This window comes from Larus michahellis, chromosome 5, assembly GCF_964199755.1.
Source record: "Larus michahellis chromosome 5, bLarMic1.1, whole genome shotgun sequence".
Lineage (NCBI taxonomy): Eukaryota > Metazoa > Chordata > Aves > Charadriiformes > Laridae > Larus > Larus michahellis.
In genome coordinates, this window is record NC_133900.1 from 62,451,340 (window position 1) to 62,474,196 (window position 22,857).

The 22,857-nt window shown below is 38.1% G+C and overlaps 1 protein-coding gene across 8 annotated transcripts in view; it reads right to left on the reverse strand.

The window, feature by feature from the left end:
- Positions 1-17,665, reverse strand: part of TAPT1 (transmembrane anterior posterior transformation 1) — a 51,070-nt gene extending 33,405 nt beyond the window's left edge. For 2 of the 8 annotated variants that reach the window (XM_074587641.1, XM_074587639.1), the window contains exons 1-5: positions 17,357-17,616; positions 12,148-12,278; positions 7,768-7,886; positions 3,590-3,656; positions 2,891-2,914 (exon numbers count right to left, since the gene is read on the reverse strand). In XM_074587641.1, coding sequence (XP_074443742.1) covers positions 2,891-2,914; positions 3,590-3,656; positions 7,768-7,777 — 101 coding nt within the window. In that variant the 5' untranslated portion in view covers positions 7,778-7,886; positions 12,148-12,278; positions 17,357-17,616. Of the gene's footprint in view, positions 1-2,890; positions 2,919-3,589; positions 3,657-7,767; positions 7,892-12,147; positions 12,279-17,356 lie in introns of those variants that run through there. The other 6 variants (XM_074587638.1, XM_074587637.1, XM_074587636.1 and 3 more) reach the window with 4 other exon arrangements.
- Between the last annotated feature and the right edge of the window lie 5,192 nt (positions 17,666-22,857).

The window sequence follows — 22,857 nt, forward strand, 5'->3', positions numbered from 1 at the left end:
ACTCTTATGGCACCAAATAATATAATTATATAAATGCATGCTTACAGGGATATACAAGCTTATTATTAATTTTAATATAAGAAAGTGATGTGCGAGCCTTCCTACTAAACCACCCTATTCCACCATGGCATGCTTCTGTTTCAGCCCAGTCAATTAACAAAAGGAGAGGCGTGCCAAGTTCAATGCTTATCACGCAGTGTCTGGAGGCAGCTGAAAGTGAAAGTACAGCAAAATTTTATACAGTGCACTGACGGACATCAACCAAGAACCAGGAATCCAGACAACCAGTCTGTTAATTACTTTTTTCAACACTATTTGCAAGATGAAGGTTTAATGCTCCTTCTTCAAAGTTTCCAGTTTATGGTTTGTCCACCTTGAGACACATTTAGAAAGCGCGAATTCAAGACTCTCCTCTGTTTAGAAAACCACTGGATCTGTATATGTTTTCCCTTTAGAAAGCTAAACACAAACAATTTTCCTTACAAACAGTTAGGAAGAGTTACTTTGCTATTCTACAGAATTAAAATAAATTACTATCACATTAGAATACTATCAAATATTCTGGCTACCCACAAGTTTGTTCTATACATTTTAGGAACAAAAAAAGAAAATCCAAATTATTTTCACGATTACTTGTGACATTTCTAAGAAAATTTGCTGTGTTACAAAATTAAGAGTCAAACTTATTTTAAGATATAAATAAAACAGCTACCCAGTTAAGAAAAACTTGGTGTAAAAAACAGTGTTCATCATAAGCAATCTCCTTAGACAAGTGAAAGTTTAAGGAACTAGTTGCCTGACTGTCATTTTCAAGGCACGCCTATTTGACACCATACTCTAAAGGCCATGATCTACACTTCACATAGTAATAAGACATCTGTCTCCATCTACTGGTTGAAAGCCACTAGGTTAAATAATTCATAAAGGATATGACCATACAAATGGTCATACTACTGATAGATAATGTTTGCGACTCTTTCAACTGAACAGTATGTTGGATTTCACAGTATTTTTCCTTTAAGATATTAAAGAAGCAAAACAGCTCAAGAGTTTCAGTGTATCAGCGTCTACCACACCAACCAGTTTTTTTGTTCCAACAGCTGTACAATTAAGTTACTTGGCACTAAGCAGAGCATTATTAAAAATAAATCATAGTTTACTGATATTTGGCTTTAATATGTTACAAATCACAAGCAGTTAATGCACAAGTTTGCTTAACTGATTGATTTTCAAAAAAAACCCCCAAGATCGGCTGTTAAGTCTTTTAATAACCTTTACTTATTGAGTTTAAAGTGGCTAAATCATTTGGAACATAAAATACACCTCAGGACAAACAGTATAAAAAAAAATCTAAAAAAAAAATATCTCACTGCAGTCATCTATGGTATGCTTTTCAGAACTGGCACTGCAAAATGAACAACGTTTTCACTATATTGTATACAAAATAATCTGTAGATAAGTATACTTAGCTCTGAGTACTTAATTAGCATCCGATGCATAAGCACTCTGCATATATTATTTTAAACTTAACTCTGCACAGACTGTCATATGCTATCATACAACTTCTTTACTTTTGTCTCAGGCTTTCTGGTGCTCCTCAATTCTTCACTAGTTTGATTACATAAGGTTTTCCAGTCACCTTGTAGAGTTGTTTGGGGGTTGACTTTTTTTTTTTAAACTACCAGGAATTCGGTACATTTTTCTTGTTTAATTTTACAGTTTTAAAGTTTAATTTTACTGCATTTTTAATTGGTTCCTTTAGTACAGTCGCATCCAAATAATTCAGATTACTCTAAACAATTACTCCTTCATAGTCAGCACAGACAAAATTTCCAATACTGATGTCACAGATACAGTCATTTAAAGATGAATACACTATCATTGCAAAAATGCTTTCGATGGATATTTTAATCTTAATAAAATATGAATGAACTAACCACCTGCAAACATAAAGATATATAAACTCTTAAGGTAACAGTATTATTTGTATAAATGTTACTGTACTTGACACTATTAAAAAAAAGCTTTTCATATATATGGGTAAATTGTTCGATTAATGATGTACTGAAGAAGTGTTTTAGCACTGAGATTACAAGTTTGAGCAAGTATTTTGAGGTAAATCTTTTCTAACAGTATTATTTATTCAATATTAACATTTTGAAATAATTAGACAACCACTGAGGTTTATATTAAGTAATAAACTAATTAAGTTATTGAAATGGTGGTCTAGTTAGAGTTTTGTTTAGGTATCTTTTCTTTCTCCATCTTCACATTACAGATACTTGTATGGAAACTGAACTGTAGGATTTTGTTTTACATGTAGATATTTCGTCTTGATCAAAGTCTTAATCCTTCCATGTATGCTTCACTAATGAACTGTGGTATCATAAATTTCTAATCTTATATGAAGCATTAACAAGAATGATCAGATTAACAAATAAGGAGATATTTTCTTGTTAGCATACTAAGTATAGATATCAGGGAAATCAAAACCCAAGCAAGTTTGTCTAAAGGGCATAATTACTGATATAGCTACACACTAAGAATTTTCAAAACGCATGAAGTGATCTATTGGAAATATTTTTCTACAATTATGCTCAAGTTTGGTATTACGTTTGGCTTCAGGAAGAAAAGCTATTTTGATCAAATCTAATACCGAGTTCAAGGCTTTAAAAAGAGATACAGTTTACAGTATGCAGGACTTCACTGTTGTAGAATTGTTAGATATAGAGACTAATTGCTGATAAAAATATGCCCCAAACGAAGAATTCTAAGGTAAGGAAAGCTGAGTTTGCCAAGATTAAATGGCATTTCATTTCTCAAACAATAAAAAGCCTCTACATGCACACAACACAGCACGAGACCATGCTAAGAATGAAAGAAAACCAACCTTGCTGTTAGGCCCCGATGAGAGCTGTCTCAAAATAAATGAAAAAAAAAAATAAGGTTTCAAATAAGTGATAACTAGAATTAGCTTTCATTAAGCTTTTATTTTTTTTAACAACAGAATCAAGTATAATTGAAGTCCGTAAATGAACATATGCTAAAGTGCTGTATTTTATTATGCAGAGAATCAACTTCAAGTCTAATACTAAGATACCTGGCAACGAACTTTCTGAACTCCTCAAAATTTACATTAAGTGTTACAAAAAACCTGCTTGAGGTACACACAAAAATACAGCTATGAACCTGACTGAAGTGTTACTTAGAATAAACGTAGAAAAGCTTAAGGCACTATAAACTAAGTACAGCAGGGGCTACAGTTTTTCCAAGATACCCTATTTTAAATTGGGCTGAACTGGTCCACAGCCACAGTATATTAAAAAAAAAAAAAAAGTTTTAAATCTATTAAGATCACAACCTATTTCCACAGCGATACAAAGCTACACATGGAAACATACCTACCATAAACAGCACCGAATCAATTTCATGTGTTCATTATTAAAACTAATTATTGTTTTCTCCTTTGAAGTATGTTGGTTAATTTAGCTATACTATTCATTTGTAATCAGTCTTTTTACTGATTACATGTAGATGTGTGAATTTGGCTGACAGCATAGAATGAAAAAGAAAATCAGGATTTACTCACCAAGGAGGAATCCCTGTGACACCACATTCCATCCTATAAAGGAAGTGAAAGTGCTCTTCCCTTCGGTCTGATTTACAAGAAAGAAAGAAAGAGAAGGTTGTAATGTTGCTACACTATGCACTATTATGGAAAGGAGAAAGGAGTACTTGATCTGAGAGTTTACTACAGAAAATATGGAATACACCTGCCTCTTTTTTGGTTGGTAGAAAGCTAGACATTTTGGTGGACAGGTGCACTACTTTCTCAATGAACTTAACCAGACAACAGGAAGTTTATGTATTTAACAGCTATAGCCCTTAGCAAAAAAAAAAAAAAAAATTAGTCTTGGGAATAAGTGTGCAACAGAGGTTCAAACTTATTTAACAACTTGATAATATGAACAAAGAAATAATGTCCATAATAAGAAAGCCAGTTTTGGTTTGTTTAGGTTTTTTCTCCTGAGATGCATTCTTTCTACAGTTTCTTTAATGAAGTAATGTTGTTCTATTTATTTCCTACTGAAAAACATAAATCTATGATTTCACAGGAGGGCAATGAGAATTTTAAGAGGTACGTATAATACAACTGAAGCTAATGATGTTATTGCTGACAGGACCTAAATTCACTGATTTCAGGGAGAAGATAGCAGAGTAAAAGAAAAACACAGAACACATATTTCTAATCTATATCTATTTCCACATGGAAAAAGCATACAAGATCTTTTCAATCAATCTTCATATATAAGAAAATTCATAATCTACTTCTGTATTTTCTTGAGAAAACTAGAATTTGGAGGGGAAAAAAAAAGAAAAAAAGGTCTCACTTTCCATAATAAGTCTTACTTGCTTTGTGGACAAGATGTAAAATGCCTTTAAGTGTAATTAAATTGGGAGTCCCATCAGAGTTTCACTAAGATACAATTTTAGCTTTCATACAATGGTGTTTTTCGAATAACACAGAAGAGCTTTTCCACCTCCCCATAAGAGCTTTTATTAGCGTGCAACATATTTTCAAGAAAAAGAAGAAGTTAGCTCTATATAAGGGTTTCAAATCAAGCAGAGATATTAATCTGCACAGAATCTCTCTGTCTGGGGTATTAAAAAAAAAAAAAGTCTCTGAATTGTAAAAGAAAACCGTGCCTTTCAACCACAGATAGAGTTAGTTTCAGGAACCTATCATCACAGACTATAATTCTGAAGAGAACTCCACCAGGTCCACTTCTCTCTCTACCTTAGATTTGTTGTTCCAGCAAAGTATGTGCTTTTATGTTGTCAAAGAATATTTTAATAAAATGATTCAAAGAGAATAATTTAAGAAACTTCTTTCCATGACTTGGAAGAAAACACAGCAGACCTGATTTTTTTTTTTTTGTAATTTCAGAAGATGTAATTTAATTTTGTAAAAGTGTTTGTTAATTTTTTTAAGAGCATCCTAGTATTCACTGAGCATAGCAGTAATGAAGTTGCACCTGCCAAAACTACCACAATCTGATGATTCAGCCACTGCCAGTTTGACCGCAGTTTAGTTTACTTAATGACAGAATGTTGGATTCTTCTGACTGAAGTTTTCAAAGTTTTAGAGTCTCTCTAAAATAACTATGTTAACACCAATATAGCTCTGACAAATACACAGAACTAAATTTACTCAAAAAGAAAGACCAAGTGATGAGGAATGCTTATTTAGCAGTCAAACTGAAGCACTTACACTGCCTAGGCAGAAAAGGGAAACAAATTTAAGATACTTCACTCTTTGTTCCCTTTCAGACCTCTGTAAGAGGGAATATTAAAACGTGGAAGTGGCTATAAAGCACTCCCCCTACATTTAAGCACTGCACACAACACCACAGACCGGAATTAGCCCATCCTACATGGAATGTGTTTTTATTGTTTTAAAGAAATAATGGGCAATATAACCTTTTTCTATACTGAAAAGAGCAGAAAGTTATGAGGAAATAAATGAACTGAAGCATAAGCTGGAAGGGAGACAGAACACTCACTGCTCAATCACTTCACTGAGATGTTGAGAAAAAAGTCAAGATGAAGGGAGGAGCACTTTTATTTACTACACAGAATGGAATATGATGTGGCAGGTTCAAAGAATAACTAGTCACGCCTCTCAACACTTACTTGACATTTGTGAGGAAATACAAGCTAAAAGATAAACAGCCACCTGCTTTGTAAGTACCTTTTGCGATTACAGATGTGTTTTACCTATTGAGCTCTATTTTGTCACAAACACATAAAAATATGTTTCATATTATAAAATAAAATCCTGAATCTTCTTTGCCATAACAAATCAAATCAGCGTAACTAGAAGAACAACAAGAAAACCCCCCAAAAGCAAAGTGCAGGCTCTGAATATTTGGAAATAAGAATCATTACATCTGAAAAAATTCCATTACATACTATAAACATGAATTGTGAACCTTTCAATAAAAAGCCACCACCTTTAAAACATTAATGAATTAGACAAAGCCTCAAGTAGTGAACAAATAAAAGAGTTTCTTGAGGAAACTGTGAAAAGGGAAATCGCTTCAGGAGTCGGTACAAAAACAAAGCCTTCTTCACTCAAGATAATCTGTTTCACTGCATCTTACCTGATAACACTTAAAAGTTAACATAGTCAAGTTGAATAGATTAAACTGGATTCTATCCTGCCTCACACACTACAAATATTGTCAAGTAAGCAAACTAAGTTTTAACATTGAAGAGTGTGTACATATGTACACACATAAACACGCATGCGTGAGTGTACATGGTATTTTCAATGTCATTTTCTTCAGTATATTGAACAACACCCAAAATCAGTAACTGGTCTTTCAAATTTTTAATTGTAATTTCAGAAGAGCAGAAAAATTGTTTGTAAAAGGCAAAGCTGGGTTTACAAACAAGGAAGAACACTGTTTAAACAGAAAAAAGTAGTGAGATCCAAATGATAGGTTAAAATCCATTACATTTCCCTCAATTTTAGTATTTTAGCAATAGCATCTGTACAGATATTTACAAATCTGCACAAAATTTAACTTGTCATCAGGTTAAAAGTGAATAGCTGTCATATTTTTGACACAGCTAGGAAAACTCTCTTCATATAATGAAAGTCTGAGAGTCAGCTCAAAATTAACCGCAATAAAATATTAGACTGCCACCTAGTGCCTATATTAAGCATCATCAAAGTACAAACATTAACTTAAGGATATACTTTAAAATATTATTTCTTATGCAACTAGACTAGCATTTGCTCTAATCAGAACATACATTCTAAACCATGCATATAAAAGCACTTCATATATAAAATATAAAAGACTATTAATAATGCAAATGCAAGTAACTCGAAACAAAACCAAACCCAAACCAATCAGCTACCATAGATCAACTTAAAGTTTGGGGAAATCCAGAAAGAAACCCCTGAAGTCCTTATTTATTCAAGCAAAAATTACAACATCAGTACGAATACTCATTTTCTTTTAGGCTACGCTTAAGGCTTACATAATCAACTTTACCATGAAGTAGCAACTTCTACAAAGGAAATTAATTCTATCCGATTTTTGATGTCTATGCCAGAAAGGCAAACTAAAAATCCTGTGTATAGCAACTTCTTCTTAGTACTGATCTGAACAAAAAAGCAAGGGGTTAAGGTCTAAAATTTCTTAATATTATTCTGATTAGTTAGCCTCATCCAATTACTCTCTAAGATTCTTTGAGAGAAAGAAAAGAACACATTTTATATAAGGATCCTTTGGGCAAAGTTTACTGTGGAAATAAGGAAAACCTTCGTTGTTAAAAAAAAAATAAAATCAAACTTTTCTTTCAATATCAAAGAGTCTACCAAAAGACGTGAGAAAAGTCATTAACTCAAGTCTAAGAAATCTTAAAACACTATTCAAATACATGTTAGTTAAAAGAGCAAAACTATAGGGTAGGGTTATATCTCTGTCCTTTACTAACCTGATATGCCTAAGTGATGCTGTTACCAAACTTTTGCACCCAAAGGAAACAACAATGACAGTTAGTGACTGGTGGCAAAGCTTAAAGGTCCCATCCACACCTTTGCTTTGGCTAGTTTAGACCAGAACGCCTATTTTACAGTGGAAGAAATCACTAGAGGTTCAAACAGCACTGAAAGGCCATAAAATTAAGTGCAAGAATAAATAGAGAAACATTATTCAAGGGTTTCAACGCCCTTCTCTTAAATCAACTTACCGTAAGCCATAGCAAGGCAACGTGATGAACCGGAACATTGCCAGAAAAACTCTCAGAGGAAGCAGGGTGAATACATACAGAAAAGCATCCAGGCACAAAAAAATTCCGAAAAACATCAACTAAATTACAAAAATAAAACAGAAGTACGTTAGTAGTTTATAAGAGTTACAAAATGTTCACCAAGAATTATATTATTTTATGAAAAATACATTTACATAAGACTAACCAAACAAGCACAACACTCTCTCTTGTTCAATCTGCTGAACTGTAAGAAAAATAACATGCTGTGCACTTGAAAGACTATTCAGCAAAAATTCTGCACCACAAGGTCCAAGCAGCAAAGACTTTTGCAGACTTCCATGGCTCACCGAACTCAGTTTACTGAATAGATGAATTACACTGGGATATAACTATGGCTCATTTTCCAATGGTGACTTTCCTCTAAGGTTACAAAAAACATTTATAACCTTGGAAAAAAAAACCAATGTAAAGCTGCGTGCAATGTGTACAGCCATTTACTGCTACACCCTTTTTAATATGCTTTTTTTTTTTTTTCAAAAAAAAATTTTTTTTTACCTTGTTAGTTTTATATTGCACAGCTAATTACAGCTGTGGTAGTTCTTCAGAGAATATCCACCTTCTTCATACAAAAAATAATACAAAATATGAAACAGTAAACTTTCAGTTGCCCTCAGTTTAAATGCTTTATCCCTAATTTACAGAAACTGCTAAAGTCATTTCATTATAGCCACAAGTCAAGCAACTTTAAGATAATTAAACTAGACCTAAACTCTGCAATTAGAAAGCTCTTATATACCAGACTCTCCCCACATGACATTTCTTCTCTATCTGCTCTTTGAATCTATCTAAGATTTTCCTGAATGGGACTCTAGGCATATGCTTTTATGCTTCTGTCAGACCAGAAGCAAGTGTTTTTTTCCTGGAAGGAAAAAAATCACATAAAAAGGCAAGCTTAACTGGCTACACAATTAAGACTAGCAAGATCTAAGCAGGCCTAGACATCGATGACAGATATGCATTTACATGTGAAAGTTGTATGTATTGCTGATGGGAAAGGAAGATACTGGTTTGGGAGGTGAAAAAGTGAACCAAAGCACAAGCAAATTATTAATCTCCCACAAGCTCTTTGCCTTACAAAATACCTTCTTTGCCAGCTTGCACAACAGCCAGTTCAACATCCAACAAGCTAATATCACTGATATGTACCTTTCTCTCAACCTTACTCCTCATGCATCCTTGTAACTGTCAAAGCAGTCCCACCGAGTACACTCCGGTGTATCTATCCACAAGCCACATAAGAGCACTGCTATCATCTCTGAGCTGTTGCTTTCCCTTATAACACTATTTCTATCAGTTCTGCAGTCCGTACTTCAATACCATCATGGCATTAAGGTCTCCTCCCTGATATTCACCCATTCACCTCTAATACCGTTTTCTAAAATTTCAGCAGGAAGTTATCATTTAAAATTATCAGAAGCAGCCGTTACAAATAATGAATGAATTTATGCATTGCATTTTAACATGCCATTAAGCTACCTATTTCTTTGATATTTTTTAAACGAGGTGCAGAATATCCAGGCACTGAACATGCATTTTCCTTGTTTGTTTTGTTTTTGTTTTCTTTAAATTCTTAACTCAAGCAAAACAGAGGGATAGTGTGTCATCTTGCCCCTGTATTCTTTGAGGGCATCTTTATAATCTAGAAAACAACTCTGCACTTTCTTCTTGATTCAGATAGACTTCTTCTCTACCTGAGTGTAATCACGGTTCTTCACGTTCTGTAAGCTTGTGCTAATATTTGCAATTATTGTTTAATGTCCTAATATTCCTAATTTTTTACATTGCACTTGCACATGCACCTGTTGAAATATGATCAGCACTGAACCTCCTACTCATTTCTGTAAACACTATTTTTGCTGCTACATTCCAGATACTGAGGAGCTAACAGAAAAGCTTATAGAGCTTCTCCATCACCATTTTAGCAAAAGAGCACGAAATTTAATTTTGAGATCAACTGACAAGCGTTCCCTTAAGATGGCACAAGTAGAGAGCACCTTTTCATCAGTATAAAAGACCTATCACAATGGAGAGCTTCCACTGAAACGGCACAAAAAGCTTGAGTGGGAGTAGCATTTATATTACAAGTTATCTAGCTTCTCTAAATAAAAAGGGGTATTCAGAACAACAAAAACCCTACCCTTTCAACATCACACTCCACTCTCAAATTATTTACCTGTAATAAATTCATGTTAAAGAATATCTCCTGAGATTAGGTTTTGATCAGTTTATTCCAGTTTATTCTCACTCTACCTCATGATGATTTTCATTCCTAGTCTGTAATTATACTATTAGGTAATAAAGAATACAAGCCATTAAGAAAATTCTTTTCTTCCTTTCCTAGTCTCTCACATGCTTTATTTCAATTAAGCAGACTTTTGAATCACAGTCAAGTGATTCCTGCAATAGGTGATGATCTGTACACTACTTAGTTTCCTTTCTACATGATCATCATCGTATTTTTTCAATTTTTTCAATAAGTATGATAAGATTTTATATAGCTAATATGTATATTAAACTGGACTAAGCCACAAATTTATTTCATAATCTCTCTGTAAGAAAGTAACTATCACTTTTTAAATCTATCTGCTTATTACTCACAGTTTCATATTCTTTCATATTTCATATTCACTTTCATATTCAAAGTACAGACTGAAGTTTGATTTACCATGCAAAAAACATCAATTTCACCAGTTACAGTATCATCCTTTTTTATAAAAGATGTTGGCCTTCACTTGTTCTTAGATACTGAAAGTTTTATTGGAAATCTATGGTGATTCTTCAGAATAATTTCTGTGGCTTGGAGATGGCATGTAATAGTTCACATAATTACAATGGAGATGATGTAGAACTGCTACATTGTTCAGCTGAGACTCTACCATAACTGGAATATTCTACCATAAACTAGAATGGGTAAACAGCAAGACACCACCCCTGGAGATGTTCAAAGCCCAACTGGATCTGGTCCTGAGCAACCTGTTTATGTAGGTGACACAGCTTTAGGCAAGGGCTTGGACTATATCATCTCCAGAGGTCCATCACAATCTCATCCGTACCATGATTTTCTGCAGTAACTGACTGGGAATTTAGTTTTGTAAAACCAGGTCTCACCATGGTCTAAGGATGAATTTAATGACATTGAAGGGGGAACCTGACTGCTGCTGATGAAGGGAATCCTACTCTCCCTCCCTCCTCCACTGTTCTTTCACCTTTCTACCCCTACTCCAAGCTCCCCTTCCGCCCTGGTGTAGGCTCTGGATTCTCAAGAATATTGGCTGAGCAATTCAGCTCACTATCCCAGCAAAAAACAAACAGAGCAAGAGAAGCGAAGCATTCACTGTCGAATTATGAGCTGATTTAACTCTCAGAACAGTCCTACAAGCACCACAGCTCATGCAAAACAGGCAGTGTGTGTAAGGCGTGAGACTGAAGTGGGACAAACAGTGAAAAAAAGACTCTTCCCTCAACATAAATTGGCCCTTGCATGTAACTTCATCCCTAGATGTTTTGAGAATTTTAACAAAGTTACTTTCTAATGTTATTGTTACGCTGCAGCCTAGCCTAACCTTATTACCAATGTTGCCTTACTCCTCATCCTTGAGCATATTCCTGCCGTTTACCAAATCTGACACCCTCTCCTACAGTGTTTCAAAATGGTTAAACCAAAAGAAAACTCTCTTCTAGATTACAACACTGGAACTGGCTCACTGCAGGGCGAGAATTACATATAAACTGACATAAAGGAGGTGCCATGAATGCCTCAGTTAAGGGCCATAGCACTGGGATAGAGAGGGAAGATGTGGTAAACAGTGGCAAGAAACAAAAGAGAAGGCTATGAAAATTAAGTCAAAAACCTTAATCAGAAACTCATCCATCACTGTATTTTTAAAGGACTGAAATCTTCTCACCCTCAAAACATTTTAGACTGGAAAGATCTTTAAAACTTATTTTTTTAATGTAAAATTACATTTTGCAGTAAAAGGTTTTCTTTTGCTCGACTATTCTATTAAGGATCAGTGACATCTTTATATTTGAATTAATTTGTCATCATCTGGACTTGAAAGTTAGTCATGTCCATCTCTGCTAATAACATCAACAAGGGGCCATGAGTTGCCAGCAGCAACAAGCAAACATAGGCAAAAAAACATGAAACGCAAACATTTAAGTTGCTGACTGAAAATCAATCATTACAGATATTTAAAGCTTTTCTAGTAGCAAAAGTGTTTGAGAAATATTTCTTTAAATAATTTAATGCCACAGATTTCATCTCTAAATTAAAACAAATGTTAAAGTATACTTCACCTTTTCCAGTTCTTTTGGTATCCGCATGCATGTGTATACTCTCTCTCTCCGCTCTGTGTATTTTGCTTCATTGTGTTCAAGGAAGTAACCTCTTGTTAGCTCAGCACTGATGAATCTCAGCAATGAAAGATCTACATTCAGAAACACACATAAGCAGAAGACACTTCAGGCATGACCTCCAAAGAGTGAAAGGACTCCTATGTTTTTATTACTTGCTACATGCTTCATTCACATCACATCTAACCCAGAAGGTTTCTGCTGATAGTAACCACAATGTCAAATAACTTGTTATGGAAGGAGCTAGATGAGAAGTAAGTCCTATGCTCTCCCATTTCCCTATTGCCTCCCGACAAACAAAACGAGCTACTTTTCCCAGCCAATCATTTTCACCAGACACCCCACTTCTCCAAAACATTACTCAAAGCAGCTACACTGAATGCAATATTCTGAGTGGATTTAATTTCTAACGTACTGATAGTCCTCCTAAATTTACTAAGCTCTATTTTAGACTTTTAAAAAGCTATTTCCTCTCTCAGCAACACTAGCAACTTATTCTTTATTTTAAAGAACAACTTTCTGTAATATCAAAACATTCATGGATACATGATCCCAAATGATTCAGTGCAAAAACAGTACAAGCACGCTGATCATTTAATGATCAGACTAAAGTCTTTCACGACTGAAAAGCCATCAAGCATGTACAGGTCTTCTGCATTTTAATGGCTGTAGGTAAATAAGCCAAAGCCTGACTGACCTATGTTAAATCAACTCATACAGCTTCTAAAAAAAGACTTTGTGCAGAGTAGTCTTGCAAAAGGAAATAAAATATGAAATTATAATTATGCAAATTCAGGCTATCAGGACAAGAAGACTGAGCTTAAGCTTTGACACTCACTGATGAGGTCTGACATTAACACCTCCTGGTAACACTTCAGAAGTGACAGAACACTACAATAAAGTTCAACATTTATGGTTATTATTGGCATTTAAAAATAGAAACTCTCAGTGTTCACACAACACCCAAAAGATGGCAATCACTTATCTAGACAGATAGGTGAAAAGCTACACTGCATTTATCATGAAACCAGAACATGGTCACAAATAGTAAATTCAGATTTTAGACAAAGTCTTAGTCACTACTTGAGGGGGGTGGACCTTGCAAGGTACAATGCTCCACATATGTGGGGGAGGAAGATGCTGCACAACACAGGTTTAGTAGAACAGGCTAGATAACAACTGCAAAGAGAGCAATGCAAGTAGAGATGCCATGTGTGAAGAGTTCACCCAAAACTGTCTGAGATACTGGCTTCTCAATATTCATCATGCTGAAGATGATGACAATTATTAGCTGGAAGAGTAGCCAGAAAATTACAGAGAGTTTTAAAGCAAAGAAGGAATCAGCTCAAATAGAAGTATAAAAGAAGCAGAAGAGGCAGTGCGTGCTTATAACCTACACTGCCCTGGCAGGGAGGTGGGGGGGGCATGTGGACTGAGCGTGATCAGAACTTGTGGAGATTACCAACAGGCATTTTGAAGTTTGTGGGGGTATATTAACATTCTATGTATGTCTAGTATTGTGATTTATCATGTTGCTGATACTGATTCACAGCCATATAATTCACTGACTCCTGGTTAATTATGTATTGTTAATAAATCATTTAAATTATGATTTGCTTTAAACTACTATGAGCTTGTTTGGATAGTGATTTTGATGATTTATATATTACTGACCCACTTCTAGTAAGTAGGCCAAAGACACTGTAAGCCTTAAAGGTATTTATTTTAAAACAAATAAAAACACCAGTAGTGGTTTAATGAGTAGTAAAAAAACTAATATTGACATGTAAAGTTTCAATCAAAGTTCATTCCAGTGAAATAAGGCAGAAATTCATACCACTAAATTGTTGTTCAGACCTCTTGCATCCTTGTTTTCTGGAGTCTTTCTTTGTAACACTATCACTTGTAACTTTGTTTTTCCCAATTCTTTCTTGTTTAATAAGTTAAAAGTAAAAAGAGATAACCTTAGGTATAAACACACAAATTAACTACTTTGTTAACTGCCCAGCTGTATTTTCTTCCACCTCAGATAACCGACATTCTCCAACCTGAAGATAATACATCTCAACTCAAGTTTCCTGCAAAGGAAACATAGGCATATGAGCAACTTATGGGTGCCTTCGAACTTAAGATAGTCTATGATTCTAAGTAATGAGCTATTTGTTCCCACTCCTTACCTCACACAAACTGGTTCACAGGCTTATTATTGAAAAGCAAATAATTTTAAGTTTCTTTCACCTGGCTAGACTTTCATGCCCTAGCTATTCAGAGATAATCACTTCTCATGACTAAAGCTGACCAATACACAAGCTCCAGACTGTGACTGCAAATCTCTCCACTGACAGGGGATGCACTGAAGCACACAGTCGCTCAGCCACCTCCTTCCTGAGCGCTTACTGCCAACCAGCATCAGCCCTAGTTCTGTGCCAGCTGTGAACAGACCAGCGGCTGACCCTGTAGGAAAAACACGGTAAGCAAAAGAACAGGATGAGACACCAAGGCAGGACAGAGTAATAAATCATCTGAAAAATGGCTTAATTCTGCTATCAAAGCATAATTTTCTTTTAAAAATAAACGCTCTAATTCCTACTTCAAATTCCTTTCCTAGTTCAAATTTCCCTCTTTTGCAGTCAGGAAGTTTTAGACTGTGGCCTAAGTTTAAACTGTTCAGACAGCATACTCATATTCTCATTTATCTCCCCACCTCAGGACAGAAAAGCAGAAGCATCTTCTAAACATAAAAAGCCACTAATTCCTTCAAGGCAAAAGGATAATGATTTACCTAAGTTATACGTCAATGCATAGCTACACAAAGAATAACCATTAACCAGAAATGGAGAGGAAAATTTGTGCAAATGCAAAATGCACTGTGCCTCAGTTACTTTCTATTGTTACATAACTGGAACTTTAATCCCAAATGCAACAATTCCAGGCACTCACTTCACTCCCATCAATCCTAAATACACACTTCTTCCATAAACACTCAAATACGTCAATCAAATCTAAGACAGCACTTTTTCTTTTTTTTTTTTTTTAATATTTTCTTCTCCTCCAAACAACTCCTCTGTACGGTACTGGACCTGCTTTACCATCTTGAAAAAAAACTACTTTTACGTACTATATAACATATTGCTACCCTTAGATGAGTTAGAATTTTTAGTTGCTCTATCAAGAAGCCTTTCCTTCTAAAGTTTTCTTGTCCTGAAGAGTCAGCGAGCTCCAATTATTTTTAACTGTTTTAATTTAAAATTAATTGTTGGAAGATAATTAGAAAATCCCCCCCAAAATAACAATTTCCTTACTTTTTATAAAGTTATTTGCTGAGCTGTCTTTCAGACACATCAGTAGGCATCTTGACCTTTCTTTTTTTCATCATGAAGTAATTCATAATACTACAATAAAGCCAGTTCCTTACAACTATGGAAAATGCATCGGTTTCATCAATATCACAAAACTGCAGTCAATGATGCTGCATGTCCTATGACATAACACATGTCAGAAATGGACACAGCACCTGTCAAGCTTCGAAGGAAAGCACTGAGTTGTTGGCAGACTATTTAAGTTAAATCCTAATTCCTATTTTTAATTTTTTGTATTTGATAAGAACTGCAGTATCACATTCAAGCCAACATTGAAGTAGAAAGTCTGGAAATTCCAACAGCACTTTAAGCACTTTCCAGATTTTCAGCAAGCCACTCAATTAAGAATAAGGTGCTAATAAAGTTATTTATAACATTACCAACACTAAATCAACCCTGCGACACAGAGTAAAAATGTTTATGAAAAAGCCAGGGGTATTTTCAAAAATTATTCTCTAGATACCTGAAATAACCAGTTCAAGTGTAAATGCAGATTGATATCAAAGGCCGTAACATTTTTCCTTATGAAATCCTCAGTTAGTATACTACATTTAGTTCAAAAGACTTCTAACAATCTGCATACAACTTCCAAGACTCTAACAGCACCATTATTTTCAGTAGTAGAGGCAAAGACTACTGGTCTCATAGCTATGTGTACATAAAATATTTAGCCTGTTTAGCCCAGAGTAGAGAAGACTGAGAGGGGGATCTCATCAATGCTTATAAATATCTAAAGGGTGGGTGTCAAGAGAATGGGGCCAGACTCTTTTCAGTGCTGCGCGGTGACAGGACAAGGGGCAACAGGCACAAACTGAAACACAGGAAATTCTGTTTGAACATAAGGAAAAACTCCTTTACTTTGAGGGTGACAGAGCACCGGAACAGGCTGCCCAGAGAGGTTGTGGAGTCTCCTTCTCCGGAGATATTCAAAACCCGCCTGGATGCGTTCCTGTCCAGGCTGCTGTAGGTGAACCTACTTTGGCAGGAGGGTTGGACTAGATAATCTCTAGAGGTTCCTTCCAACTCCTACCATTCTGTGACTCTGTGAACAAGAACCGTTAAGGGGATGAAGCCGGGCGCCGGCCCAGACCCCTCTCCTCTGCTCCTCTCAGACACTGCTGTGCACCGGGCTCGCTGCGGGGCACTCCGGCAGGCATCGAGCCCCGCAGTCCGGGTGTCAGCTTCAGCGTACGACACTTCGACGGATGATGCCCGTGTTGTTTAAATTCCCCCTGACGATCACCAGTGAACACGCGGCGTGACAGGGCACCCACGGGGACTTCACCGCCCCGTTCCCCTTCCCGAACACGCTCCTGTGGACAGCAGGGAGGCAGCCGGCCACGCTGAGGGGCTTTATTTCACTGTCACGGCCGCGCTCGCTGACCGCACTTCAGGGCAGGGAGAGAGGAGGCAGCGCAGCCGGCGGGAAGCTCCCCGCCCGCCCGTCCCCGCCACCAGAGCGGCCGAACGCCGCCGCTCCCCGGGACCGTGAGGTCCCGGCGCACTTTTTGAAGTCGTTCGCTGAAAGTTTGCACTGGCGGGCGGCCGCGACGCCCTCAGCCCCGCCTCGAGCACCCACCCAGGCCCCTCAGGCGGGCCGGGCCGGGCGCCGCTGTGTGGAGCCAGCGCTGGCGGCGCGCCCCGGAGGCACCGCCCGCCCCAGGCAACGCCGCCACGGCCGGCCACCCCGAACTCCCATGGGGAAAGCCAACCCAGCCCGGCGGCCCTCGCTGCCCTCCACCCGACCCGGCCTGCGGGAGGAGGCCTCTCGCCCCGCCGCCGCCGCCCCTCACCCGAGAGGCCGCGCTTCTTCTTCCTGCCCCGGTCGCTCTCGTAGAAGCCCAGCGTCTCCGTTCGCTGCTGCGGGGACGGCTGCCCCGGGCTGGCGGGAGGCGGCCGCGACTCGCTGCTCCCCCAGAGAGTTTTCGGCTCCCCGCGGCCGCTCTCCTGCTGCTCCAGGGCGCCGCCGCGCCGTCCCTCCCCGCCGCTGCCCGGCGCGGCGGCGGCAGCGGCGTCGGCAACGCCGGCCATGTTCGCCGCCCGCTCCGCGCCCGCCGCCCCCGAGCCGCGCGCCGCCCCGTGCCCCGGGCGGTGACGCATCACCGCGCGACAGCGGCGCGGGGCAGCCGCCGCGCGAGTGCCCAGCGCGAGGGAGGGGGAGGAGGCGCGGGGGGGGGGGCGGGGGCGAAGGCGGTGCGGCGCCATCTTGCCTCGGCGCCGCCGCCATTAACTGTTTCGGTGCTGGGAGCCTCGCGCTCACGTCTCGCCCCCTCTCAGCGCCTTCCTCTGCCTGTCCCCGAAGCTTACAGATATTATAGATAGATAGATGGATAGCTTACAGATGCTACAGATACTGGAGGGCGCACATAAAGATACTCACGTTAGGGGAAACTAACCACCCATGTCGCAAGGAATGTGGCATGGTCACGGTTTCACCTGTCACAGGGGCTGGGGGACAGTAGTTCAAAGCAGCTGCAAATGACATGATTAACCTACCCTGCACCATGCAAATAAAGAGCTTGTTCAAAAATGGAAAAGGAGAGGTGAATTATTAACTCTAAAGCCAACAGGATTCCAATGAACTGCCTAACGTGCTTTGGACTGGAGCCGGCCCTGGAGGTCACAGGCTGGTGCTCCCCCGGTTTGTGTAGCTCTTCTTGCAAGAGGCCTCTGGAAGGAGTCCCAGCCTCCGAGCCACCTGCGGGGAGGATGAAGGACGAGTGCTATTGTAGCCACCTGGCTGGCACGACCCTCACAATGACTGCTGGGCACGGGAGGGCAGGCGCCTGTGCTCGAGGAGTCCTCAAAGGTCAACAAGCCCCCCAGCCCGAGAGACAGGGTCTAAAATCTTGCGGTTCGTGAGGTGCTGTAGCTGGAACTGCTGTTAGTTACTGACAGCATGGTACTGGCAGTGATAAGGCTTTTCAGAGGTCATACTAATGAAAAATAATCGTTCCTGTCTCAAAGGGTGTATAATTTATACAAGAGTAAACAGGAATATAAGAAGCAGGGAGCTCAAGGGAACAGCGAAGCACTGGTTTGCAGGGGGGAATTCACATGGGCACGAGGACAAAATACCTGGCCTGAATTTCAAGTACAATATCTCCTTCACATTCAGTTCTCATGTTCTTATCATGTATCCAGAGGCCAAATTCGGTCAGATTAATATTTAGCCACTTGTCCTGGGAAAACAAAGACTGCTTTTTTCTTTCTTTGGAAGGCCGTAGTCTTCCTCTATAACTCTAAGTTAATTGTACAGTTGTCTTGCAGAGCACTTCAGGCTTTGGATAGACTAGAGGTGCCCATTTCTGTTGCCATTAGTGGTTCTAAATGTCTAAAATCTGATAGGATTAATCCAAGTCTTGGTATTTTTTAGGCAGTGGAGGGAGTGCTTTTTACAGGCACTTATAAGGTATAATAAGAGCATCGTACAAGGAGGTAACACTGATAGCTACTACACATTATCAGTTTGGGGTTTCTTCTCCCGTCTTTTCTCTGCAGATGTAAAAAGCAGTTGCAAAAATAGGATGCAGAACAAAGAGGTCCAAAAAGAGCTGAAAACTTCCCTCAGCAGGAGTGCTGTTGCATGACACCCTGAGAGATATTCTGCTTCTCTGCTTCCAATTGTGTATAAAAGCTATGTCTGTCTATAAGATGCATTGCATGATATTTAAGGGCAACAAGTTCTCACAACCTTGTTGTCAGTCTTACCCAAATGAAGGCGTTTGCAGCATCAAGCATCATCTAACAACCGTCTATGTTCTTCTTCCTTCAGGCCCACTGAGAAGCTATCTAACGAATTGCCGTCACCGGTTGTGACAGCACATACATTTTCTGTTCAGAAGTTGACCCAAGATAACCCTGCTTAATTTACAAGTTCTTCCAGTTTTCCATTTGAAGTAGTTCAGCTGAAGGCATGATAATAGTATGACTGCAATACAGTTCAGCTAAGAATTCACTCATATTTGTGAGGCTTCAAAAGCATATTGAGCAGCTACTTTCAAATTTCTAGCCACGGAGTCTTTCTGTGTGTTTTTTTGTACTTTACATCCAGTTTCTAACCCATCATTGGCCAGAATTTTAATGCGTTCTTTTCCACATGCAAAGATGTGTGTATTTCAACTATTACATGTGATATTTTGGCATGGTGGCCACTTCCACGAGGACGACCCAACTGCAGCAAAATCCAGTCTTTAGATATTTGAGTCCTTGAACTAGCCAAGTCAGAGAGGAAAAGTTGCTTAGTGAAAAATATTAGCAGTGTTGATATAGGAAGTAGTGGTTCATTACGACATCTGCTGTTGGGAGTTATCTGTGACCATCTGCTGTCTGGGCATGAGACGCTGTATTTTGTTGCTTTCCATGGCTTATCTGCTATGAGACATGCTATGGAGTGACTCTGCAGTGGGTCAGAATCCACTTTGCAGTTTCATAACCGTTCACCAGTCTTTTTCCTGAAGCGATTTTCTTAGAACAAGACACAGCCCTGTCTATGTTCCCACAGCTGGAGTTTCACTTTTTTCCCCAAGAGATAATTAGCAGGTTGCGGGGGAATGGGAGGATTGTTTAAAAATAATGACTGTCACCCAGGAGAAAAAGCCGTTTCATTCATACAACAGCAAAAACCATTAGGATAGTCGTGGAGTGAATACAGACTGTGAATTAAGAGTTAACTTGAATTTTGTTAGAAATGTCAGCACTGCTGATCTTTGGGGCTTTGGGCAAGCTACTTCATTTTTTACCTTAAATTTTCCATACATATACTAGAGTTATTATTATCTACCTATGGTGTATCTTGTACATAATCATCACAGAGGGACTTTTGCTAATTTGATATCAGGAAAATTTCTTCTGGCACTGTCAAGTATTGAGACTTGTATAGTGTGTCCAGCTCAGTTGTGCTTTAGTCCCTGAGTACTCATTGCTGCAATTACTCTGTCTCCTAGTGAGGATGGTCTTTTTCTAAAGAACATTTTTATATGGTCTAAAACTCCTTTTTTGTAACGGTGTGTTGGTTTTTTTTTTTCCCACAAGACCCAACAAAACGTTATTAAGAAGACCCAGAAAATGGATAATCATTTTTTGTAGTGCTTTTTGGTGGCAGAACTTTGTTATCTTTTCAGACCTTGCCATCTATGTCATTTACCCCCACCAACACTTAATGTAGGGGTTTTATCAGTGAAGTATGCTAAAAAGAGGTCAAATAAGATCTTTTTAGAGAGCAATACAAACATGACAGAAAAATCTATAAATAAAATGATATCTTATATGGGAAGTAAATTATGGACATAGTTTAGGAAATATGAAAAAAGTCTAGAGAGAAGTATGGAAACTCAGTGTACTGTACTGAGCAGAGGTGAGTGAAACTGGAGCATACATTAACTAGCAATAAAGAAGAGGCAGGTGATAAAATAATGATAATAGCAATTCAATACTCATAGCTGTATGAAACAGTTATGAGTAACTGCAATACTCATAACCGTATGAAAATATCTGGTATCTATCTTCCCTTTTAAGCTTTTTGTCAGAGGCTCAAACTTCTTTAGACTTTGCAATATCATTCAAAAAAGACTATGTACTAAAAGTGTGTGGTTTAATGGCTTAATTTCTTGAGTCTCCTGCAAGAATTATATTGAGTTATAATCTTCAATAGGATTTTCAATAATTCTTCATTTTTAAAAATGTCATCACTGACTGAGTATACCTTCTGTGAGGAGGCAAGTAAACAAAACTCACCAATGATGCTGATTTTCTTTCCACAATAAAATATTTTCAGGCCCTTTTGTAATATAAACAAGTTATTTTGTATTGGGTTTGCGACTTTTATTTCATCGATCCACTTAGTATGTGGGTGCATATTCATTCTTCTACTAAAGGCAATGCATCTCTTAGCAACAACTGATATTAACAAACTTAGTTCTAAATCTTTCAGAATCACAGCTGTTATATATTTGCAAGGTACAAAAGTATTGGTTGGAAGTATAATCTAATTCTGTCTCAGTCAGTTCTGTTTGGTAGCTGAAGTTAAAAATATCTGTTTACGCCCACAGGAGAAAAATCATGTAAAGATTCTTTCCTCCATTTTATGTTCAACATCTAAGCAGCACATGAATTTTTGCATGGGATAATCTTCACAAATGAAAAATAATCAGTATAGGAAATTGTTATATAGACACCAGCACCCTACATGTTTCACTTATAAATTCTTTTTTTTATCTCAATATAAAATTTGCAATGCTAGAGTTTACCCTATTTTTTTCCTCAGTTGTAGACTCACTAAAGATTAAGTTAACTCTTAGGTAAGCTAAGGGCATTACTCAACATCGGCATGTCCTTGAATAATGCAAGTACAAATCATGTTATGCAATACTACAGTACCTGAAAGTCGGGTTTGACTTCTCACTGGTACATTTCCATTATTTGTTTGCTTTGGATACTGTATGATATAGCACAGGAGCTGTTGCACAGTTAAAATCAATGGTGCTTTCCAGTGACAGCATGATTTTCCACACCTGCCATCTGTGAGATTTTTGGAAAAAATAATTCATTTGACATACTTTTATGTGGCACTGAAGAGCAGAGGTAAAGTCAGTTAGTTCAGTATTACAGGTTTTTAAAAACATGCTCACATTATCTTAAAAATGAATTTCCTAATATTATTTGATTTTTGTTAAGACTTCTAGGAGTTCCCTAGTAAAATATTTTTATAGCTCTTTCCCTGTCAGATGTCTTGAATGTTTTTATCAAGGCAATACTTTTTCTGTGACCGTCAGTGACAGTCGTTTCCTGGCCATGGTCTGATCTCCATTTCTCAGTGTCAAGATTTCTTCAGCATTTATATCTTGAGCAAAATGCCACAACTAATACTTAAACTGCTGCTTCTATTGGAGTGCAGATACCTGAACCTCTGACAGCTATTATTTAAGAAAAGCAGCAAATGGTGTTTTCAACATCAACATAACTGAACTCAGTGATATATGGGGCATTTTCCCATAAGGTTCACGCACGTGAAAGTAAAGTAGCAGGGTTCCTAAATCTCTTCGATTTCAAGTTAATTTTTCACAATCTTCATCCTGAAGTGCTGGAAGAAAGGTTTTGTAATCACTTCTTTCCTCTTTTTTTCTTGTTATGTAGCTGTAGCTATACTACGTAACATTTAAACGTGGCTCTATACACGACAAGATGGTTTTGAGTGTTATGAAATAAGAGTGTAGCTGCCTTTGACTCCATCCTCATGTACTTCCTCAGCAGAGCTAAGCTAGACACGAGGTGTGAGGGGAATAGGTGGGAGGAA